At 38.5% G+C, this 8,312-nt stretch overlaps 1 protein-coding gene across 1 annotated transcript; it reads left to right on the top strand.

The window, feature by feature from the left end:
- Positions 1-2,390: 2,390 nt before the first annotated feature.
- Positions 2,391-8,185, top strand: htatip2 (HIV-1 Tat interactive protein 2). Its single transcript, XM_053426385.1, has 7 exons — positions 2,391-2,762; positions 3,517-3,706; positions 3,805-3,912; positions 5,393-5,530; positions 5,645-5,706; positions 6,838-7,078; positions 7,330-8,185. The coding sequence occupies exons 1-6, from the start codon at positions 2,647-2,649 to the stop codon at positions 7,052-7,054; spliced, it is 831 nt and encodes a 276-aa protein (XP_053282360.1). The 5' UTR covers positions 2,391-2,646; the 3' UTR covers positions 7,055-7,078; positions 7,330-8,185.
- Positions 8,186-8,312: the final 127 nt, after the last annotated feature.

Raw genomic sequence — 8,312 nt, 5'->3', positions numbered from 1 at the left:
CAGTACCGCCGCGGACCCCCTAGGGGTCGCGGACCCCCTGTTGAAGACCTCTGTGATAAACGTATATTAAAATGTTATTGAAGAAGCATATTCCTGCTACACCAGAAAAACAGCAACTGATCAGTATCACATTTTATCTTGTTATGTTTTTCCGTATTGTCACAACACATTTTGTACAATAACAAGATCTCCACATTACAAACAGGTAAATATTTCCTGTAACACACTTGATGGATCTGAAATGGTGTTGCCAGGTTGAAGAAAAAATCGATCATGAGTCCCTGAGAGTCTTTTTAGTGCTTTGATTTATCAGGGTTATTATTAACACTCAATTTCTTCTAATGGACTGTTTGATGTGATCATCGTGTGTCGTGTAGAAAACAGCTGCAGGGCACCTTAACATTTACAACTGTAGACTTATTGTGGTGTAACCTTTTATTAATTCATACACAGAGTTTGACTGCGTGTTGATATGTGTAAAGAACTTAAAGTGGTACACGTGAACTGAGACAGATACAGTGAATGTGACACGCTGATATTTTTGATAAGGTTAGAAAGCTCCCATTTTGTAGATTTTAATAAATGAACACTAATGAATGAGTGTATTTGAATAAAATGTTTTATGAATAGCGTGACTGTTAATGCAGCTTGAAATGATGGTTTAGAAAAAGACATTAATAAGAACTTTGGGTTTCATACTCTTGGGGAAAAATATTCAAGAAGATTATCGGGCCGACGCTGCCTCCAGCATTTTGTTATTTGTGGTGTAAATACACCAGAAAAAGACTGAAGCTACTTATTGGAGAATTTCCTTACAAGAAAATATCGAGTCCTCTTGTGAAAGGCGTCACCTCTGAGATATAGAAAATAAAGGGAGAGGGTTAAGATGGTGAATATGAGGGAGAGAATCAGAGCGAGGCTTCAGCTGAAGATGGAGACGGACATTTCTCGTGCAGGTTGTATTCAAGAACTATACTATTTAATATTAAAAGAACTCCGATAGGTTTCTTTAAGCTAATATACATAATTTTGATCAAAAGTATTGTTGCCATGGCTAAAAATGTAATCAAGATAATCATTTCATATCCTCATATTTATATTTATTGCAAAAATGTCACATTATTATTTCCTTTAAGTTTAAAGATTGATTTTGGCCCCGAGTGGAGGCTTGGTTTAAACGTGAACCTTTTTATGAGCAAAGAGAGAAAAACAGTTTCATAAATCTGAGGTACATGAATAACGTGTTTCACTCCTCACCGCCGACATGATGCAAAACAAATATGTTGATATGCAGCTCTACAAACAATTAACAGACTACTGCAAGATTAACAGTTTCTCTTGTTTTACTATTGACAATAATGTTTTAATATAAAAATATACTGACAATATTTCTTCCAAATTCACAGACGATGGAATGAATATGGGACCGTCAGGGGATCAGACGTAGATTTGAGACAAATCTGTTGTCGTCCCCTCTAGATCTCCAGATGTATATTTAACTTTTGTTATATTGTTATTGATAAAACTGATAAGAACTTTGGGTTTCATACTTTTTAACAAGTCAGGTTTGAGGTTCTAAATTTAAATTAGTTCTTAATTTATGAATTTAGAGCAAATCAATCAACTAATCAATGATAGTTGATATCTAAAAGTCAAGTTTATTGTTGATTCTTCTATGTACAGGACATGGAGAAGCTGTTTCTCTCTGAATCCATGATGTGAACATATAAGTAGACAGAACATATATAAGTATGTAACATATTAAGTACTCAAAAATGTTTACAGAGTGCAACATGGTAGCAGTCAAAAGGCTGGAGTTCAAAAGTACTTTATCAAAAGTAATAATAACAAATTTACTTGTATAGCACTTATCTACAAAAGGTTAGAAAGGGAATCAAAAAAATCCAGAGCAAAAAACGTTTGAACTAAAATAAAAAGTGGTGAATTCTAAAAGCCAATTCATAACATATTAAGGTTTAAATATAGAGTATTTATATATAAAGAGCCCATGCTACTGTAAACAAAACAACAGTTTGTACAATTTAGATCTAACACACTATAGTGAAAACATCAGTAGGATTATTTTATATATTTATATATTTCTGCAGATAGATCCCTTTCACCTAAATCTCACACACTGGACCTTTAGGAAACTAGATGAAATCTGGCTGCAATAAAAGAAAGATAAAAAGGAATAAGTCATAATATATGTAGTAAATAGCTGCAGTTGTAGAATCTAAATATATATATAAATCAATTAAGATCACATTATTCATCTTTTAGGTAAAAATGTGGGTGAAGTTTTATGGGTAAATGTTTTAAGTAAGTAAGAAGACGAGATATAGTGAGGGTCTCATTCAAAATGCGCATGCGCAGTCCACAGATAGGTATCAGTTACCCGGAAGTGAGGAAGAGGAAGAGGAAGCGTCTCTTCCTCCTTCTTCTACAGTTTCAGGGTTCACCTCCGAATGAGCATCACACAACAATCACACAAAATGAACCAACAAACACACTTTGTGACACTGTTGTGTTTGTGGCACCTCGCGTGACCAACCGCGCTGACTTCCGTTTCCTCCTCCTTGTGTAGAAGAGTCAGGAAGACACGTGGGGCAACCAGGAAGTGATCCAGCTGTTTCCCTGTGAGCGATGCGTGTGGCGGAACATCTGGTCTCCAGTCTGGTCCTCGTGCCCGTCTCTGTGCTCGTCCTCGCGGCGGTTCTCGGGTATTTCTTCCAAGACCCGGATCCGGTTCAGTTCTCCAGGTAAAGAAAGCAGAGGGGGGGGGGGGGGGGGCGGCAGCTTGTAACGTGGGTTTATGCGTGTAACGTGAATGGGGATTAAACAAAGCTACTGGTTTATATATGATGGGAGTTATGGCTGATCTCAGACCTGCAGATCAACGGCAGAGAGGAGGGGATTTAACCGAGGAGCCGTCAGCTGCCTGCGGCTGCGTCAAACCAGACTCCCTTAAGAAATCCGTCAATTTAAAACTTCCTCTCTTATTGACAAACAAATCCGAAATTTAAAACCCAATTAAGTCTGATTTCCTTATTTGTCTGCATCGTCTAATGAATTCGTCTCAAACTGCAAACATCTACATACAATATTTTTTTAATGGGTTTGTTTTTTTTAAATTTTTTTTATAAAAAATATAAAAAATACTATACAGGTAAATGTAAATACAACAAAACATTAAATATATTAAGAAAACCTTGATTAATAAATGTATGGTCGCTTCAAAAAATCCATGGCAAAAAACAAATGAACTGAATTAAAAAGGTATTAACTATTAAGTATAAATTATAAAATATTATGGTCGTCACCTTAACATTTATAGACATATTTATATATTTATATTTGTTGGTGTTTGTGTGGTTATTGCACTTGATTGTTGTCTTCCACCCTGTAAGTTAATGTTTACAGATCATATTTCACAGCTCTGATTGAAACGACTGTTGGATCTTGGTATATAACGTACAGTGCTAACAGTGGAGTTGTGTTTGTTGTGGTGCACAGTATGGCCGAGGACATGAAGACCCTGGAGGAGAACTTCCGGCAGCAGAACAGAAGCTGCTTCCTCCTCGGTGCCTCCGGGGAAACGGGCGGTTTGCTGCTTCGAGAGCTTCTGGAGAGAAACGTCTTCTCCAGGATCACGCTCATCGGCCGCAGGCAGCTCAGCTTCGAGGGCGAAGCCTACGAGAACCTGGTCGGTCGGCTTCTCCTCTGGTCAGCTGACCGCTTCTCTTTGGAATCGGACACTCCCCTCATCCGGTGGTGTTGACATTTGTGCTTCTTTGCCTCCAGGTGCAAGAGGTGGTGGACTTTGAGAAGCTTGAGGACTATGCCGCGGCCTTCCAGGGCCACGATGTGGGCTACTGCTGTCTGGGAACCACCCGGGCCAAATCAGGAGCTGTGAGTTACACACTTACTCAACCTCTATAAACAGATAATAATAATCTTTGGGGCGAGGGAGAAGACTTTGTACTGGGAAGCCGACTGGTTGCTTATCTGGTTTGACCAGTCGTGTCTGAGCAGGCTTTGGTTGACTTGAATCCAGGTGGAGAGAAAAAGAGGTGGAACACGTTGACTGAGATGCTTCTGCAACACGTCTGCATTCATAAAGTGTTGACTGCACCTGAAACAAACAGTGTCACCGCTTGTGTTGTGTGGAGAAACATTTGACCCGTGTGTGATAAAAGAAACCAGTTGTGTATTGTAAACAGTTTTTACGCCCTGGAATATCCGCCAGTTGGACTTTTCCACTTCGTCAATAGGAATGACTCAGCAATTCCATCCGTAGCAATGATAACGGCAATTTCCAAGTAACTAATATTTCCAGAAAAGCACCAACAGAAATATATGTACGATCAAGTATATCAGAGTATTCGTGTATATGAAGTAATAAGAATTTGCTGGACAGAATACTTTGAAGTAATCTTGAATACAACAAGACAATTATTAAGTTTGTTCATGAGAATGTAAAATATCCTGCTCCGGTCCGAGTCCTTCAGAAACAAACTTTATGTATCTTGTGTGTTTATGTAAAATTAATTAAAAAAATACTGATCCTTCAAATATTAATATTGCTTTCACCCTCTGAACTCCGCTGGTCAGGCTGTAATCTCCTTCTGACACGACTCACTCACAATTGTTTCATAAAAAGAACAAATGTGCCTCGCAATGAGTTGGCAAACTTTATTCTCAATCCATCAAAACAAAAGTAGCAGTGTTTGGCTGTCTATCTTGTATTTGTAGATAAATATAGTAATATCTCAGTGTTTGTATACTTTGTAAAGCGTGTACGCACTTCCAAGGCAAAGCGGGCGACTCCCTTTTTAATACAATCAACCTGCAGCGCACACACAACATGAATGTGGCTGATTTATCAAGAGCCAGGATTTGTTCCCGGGGAAATAAATGAAAAAAGGATTAATTAGTTATTATTTAATTGGTTCTTTCTTTGCCGATCTGCACCGAGTTTTAGGGAAATCCGTTCAGTTGTGTTTGTGTAATTTTACAGTTTAACAAACTAACAGACAAATGGACAAAATGACAACCTCCTCTGTGCACACAATACTCACAGTATTATTTTGAGTCTGATGTTATATCATTGCTTTTGTAAATCCTGAGGGAAACACGTTGAATTTATGTTTGTCCAACTTCTGTAAAAGCAAAACAAGATATTACAATATGATCGTTTAATTAAAATATTTGGAAATAAAGTAAATAATACATCTGAATTACTGTCCGGCCATAATTATGACACATTTCTCATTCAAACAATGATTTAATTTCGACTTTCTTCTAATTGTTTACTTGTCTTATCATAATCTTAATTTGTGCTGTTTTCAAAAAGCTGACCAAATATGATTTTCTATCTCTTTTCCCTCAGGATGGATTCATCCGCGTTGATCACGACTACGTTCTGAAATCAGCCGAGCTGGCCAAGGCGGGCGGCTGCTCCCAGTTCCACCTGGAGTCGTCCAGAGGGGCCGATAAAACCAGCAGCTTCCTCTACCTCAAAGTCAAGGTATTTCATTTCCCTTCTCTCCGCGGCGCTGAACACAAACTGAGTCTTTTGAGAATCGGCTTCAGTTTTCTGAGTTGAACAGAGATCGACGTGAATCATGGATTCTTCTTTCAGGGCCAAGTGGAAGCCGATATCGAGGCGCTGGGATTTGAGAGATGTTCCATTTACAGACCAGGGTGAGTGATCGCATTGACATAACACAGACTCACACTTTCATCATTATATACACAACAGAGGTGTTGTGTAAGCAGACTTTTTCCCACAGGGCGAAACCAAATATTTGCGCAAATATATCCATCCCGTTTTAATTTGTATAGCATATGAGGCGGTGGACTAGTGGCAGAAACTTGATCTATGGGCAGAAAAAGTCTCTGGTTCATCTCCACCGAGAAAAAACTAAAAGACGAAGCTGGATTGATCAGTCCAAAAGTCCAAGAGGATTCTCCCTGCCCTGTCTAGTGCCCCTGAGCAAGGCACCTGGTCGCTCACTGCTCTGTGTGTCCTGCACCAGATTCAATTAAATTTATAATGCACTGCATTACATTGCATATTGCAATCTGACACTGTTCACTATCTTGCATTTCACCTTTTACTTCACTTTTTATATCTTTTATCTATTATATATATTTTATTTAGATATGTTTATGTCTAAATAAATGTTACTTTGTATAAATATTAGAAAAAGGAAGTAAATAAGAAGTAAATAGTGAGTAAATATACATTGTTTCTTTTTATAGCTTTTCTTATGTGTGTTGTATTTATTGTGTTTGTATGTTTTTATGTTTCTATGCTCATTGTGTGCACCAATAACCAGAGCAAATTCCTCATAGGTATAAACCTACTTGGCAATAACTACTTTCTGATTCTGATTCATATGAACATGATCTCATCCAGCGACAGGAGGCGTATGAGTGGTTTCAACGCACAGAGGAGTTTTGAGATGAAGATGATATCCGGGGTTTAGGCTCATAAATCTCTCAGAGACTGTCACCTGGTTTGTTTTGACAAGTCAACAGGCCACTTGTGACTTCTGTTTAAAATCACGGATGGACCATAATAGTGCGCTATGACATTTTATTTTATTTCATCTTTTTCACCGTGGTGCTGACCATAGGAAACATGTGATCGCTCCCTCTCACTTCATACAAAGTGTTGATTGTACTTGATCGTCCTCCTCTCCTCAGGTCGCCCTGTTCCAACACAACATCTGCTCTATGAACGTGTTTGTTTACGATTAAACGACCCCCGCTACGAATCTCCAGAATCATCAATACCTCGTGTGTGTGTGTGTTGTCGTCCTGCATCAGGGTTTTGTTGGTCGACCGGCAGGAGAGTCGGCCGGGCGAGTGGCTGGCCAGGAAGTTCTTCGGTGCCGTCTCTGCCGTGGTCTCCACGCCCATGTCCATCCCGATCCAGGCGGTGGCGAAGGCGATGGTGTCGAACACTCTGCGTCAAGCCGAGCAGAAGACGGAGATCCTGGAGAACAAAGCCATCGGGGAACTGGGGAAGAGTGCTGGGAAATGAGAGCGGAGCAGGGAAACCACAGAGGTGAGAACCATTCTAACCTACTGACAGTGATCACCTGCTCAAGTGTCCCGACAGGAGACGACTGGAAGACACCACGTCTCATGACTGGGTCTTTGTTAAGCTGTTTACATTCAACACAAGACACTAGTGAGGCAGCGCATCACACAAACCTCTCACACAAACAGGAAAAGAACTGTTTTTATAAATATTAAAGTACTTTCATGTATTATTTTAAATTCTTTCCATCTATTAATGTTTCTTTCTCTTCTCAGATCATTGCAGCAGACGACGTCTCTTCAGAAAACACCATCAGGATTTTCTTTAGTTATTTAATTTTTTTAATTGTTTCATCTCTGAGTTCTGCCGCTCTCAGAAAAAAACCAAAAGATGTTCCTGCGAATGCTCCCGGGTGTTTATCTGTTTATCTGCTAGATTCTTTATGGAGGGAACAACCTGTGGAGGTAGTAAATTATTTCATCGTGATGAATTGTATATGGGTTTCTTTTATCTTTATTAATATTGTAATGTTTTCATCAGGGAACTGTTGTCAGGCTTTTTGATGTCCTCCATTCGCGCTGTGGGACGACAGCTTGAATCACTGCCTTAACATAACCATTGTGTTTCTTCAACACCAGTGTACACTAACATCAGGGAAATGTTTTCATAAAAGCTTCAGTATATATAATTAGTATAGATATTATATGTGCTGTATATAAACAATATCTTTGCAACACTTCATTAAAGATAATATTACCACACACATGCCATCCACTGAGTTTCTGTGAGAGCAGTAATGGAACAAGTTTTGAATAAACTTTGCTTGTATTGAATTGTGTCTCCTTGTTTGTGAAGCTAAATGACATAACTGGTAAATAGGAAGTTTTATTTGCTTGACGATAAACAACAATTTATATGAAAGTAGGATTCCTTAATCATCTTGGAATTTAGAAAGCTTTTCTTTTAACCCTTTATTTAAAAGTCTTAAATGTTCTGTTTTTATTACATTTATTTTATTTTGCCTTTTATTTCTGTTAAATGTGATTATTTGAGACTGATTTCCTACTTAACATCGGTTTAAATGAGGAGAAAACTCAGTAAACCTCATGTATAAATAAAGACATGAATGAATGTATTCGTCTACTCAAATTTAATTGTCCCATTACTGTGTTTTGCAGTTTCTCATTACTTGTGCTTGAGAAATAATATTCAAATAATTAGTTTGTTCTAGCAGCGCCCCCTTGTGGCTACATGCGGC

This window comes from Pleuronectes platessa, chromosome 1 (genome assembly GCF_947347685.1).
Source record: "Pleuronectes platessa chromosome 1, fPlePla1.1, whole genome shotgun sequence".
In the NCBI taxonomy this organism is placed as follows: domain Eukaryota; kingdom Metazoa; phylum Chordata; class Actinopteri; order Pleuronectiformes; family Pleuronectidae; genus Pleuronectes; species Pleuronectes platessa.
Note: the sequence above shows the minus strand (reverse complement) of the source record. Positions and strands in the feature narration are given on the sequence as shown.

Bases quoted from the DNA above. Each gene is read 5' to 3' on its own strand.
- htatip2 (XM_053426385.1), top strand. From the start codon at position 2,647: ATGCGTGTGGCGGAACATCTGGTCTCCAGTCTGGTCCTCGTGCCCGTC. The intron at 3,707-3,804 runs GTCGGTCGGCTT...CTTTGCCTCCAG, and splicing joins GCGAAGCCTACGAGAACCTG to GTGCAAGAGGTGGTGGACTT. The intron at 3,913-5,392 runs GTGAGTTACACA...CTTTTCCCTCAG, and splicing joins CCCGGGCCAAATCAGGAGCT to GATGGATTCATCCGCGTTGA.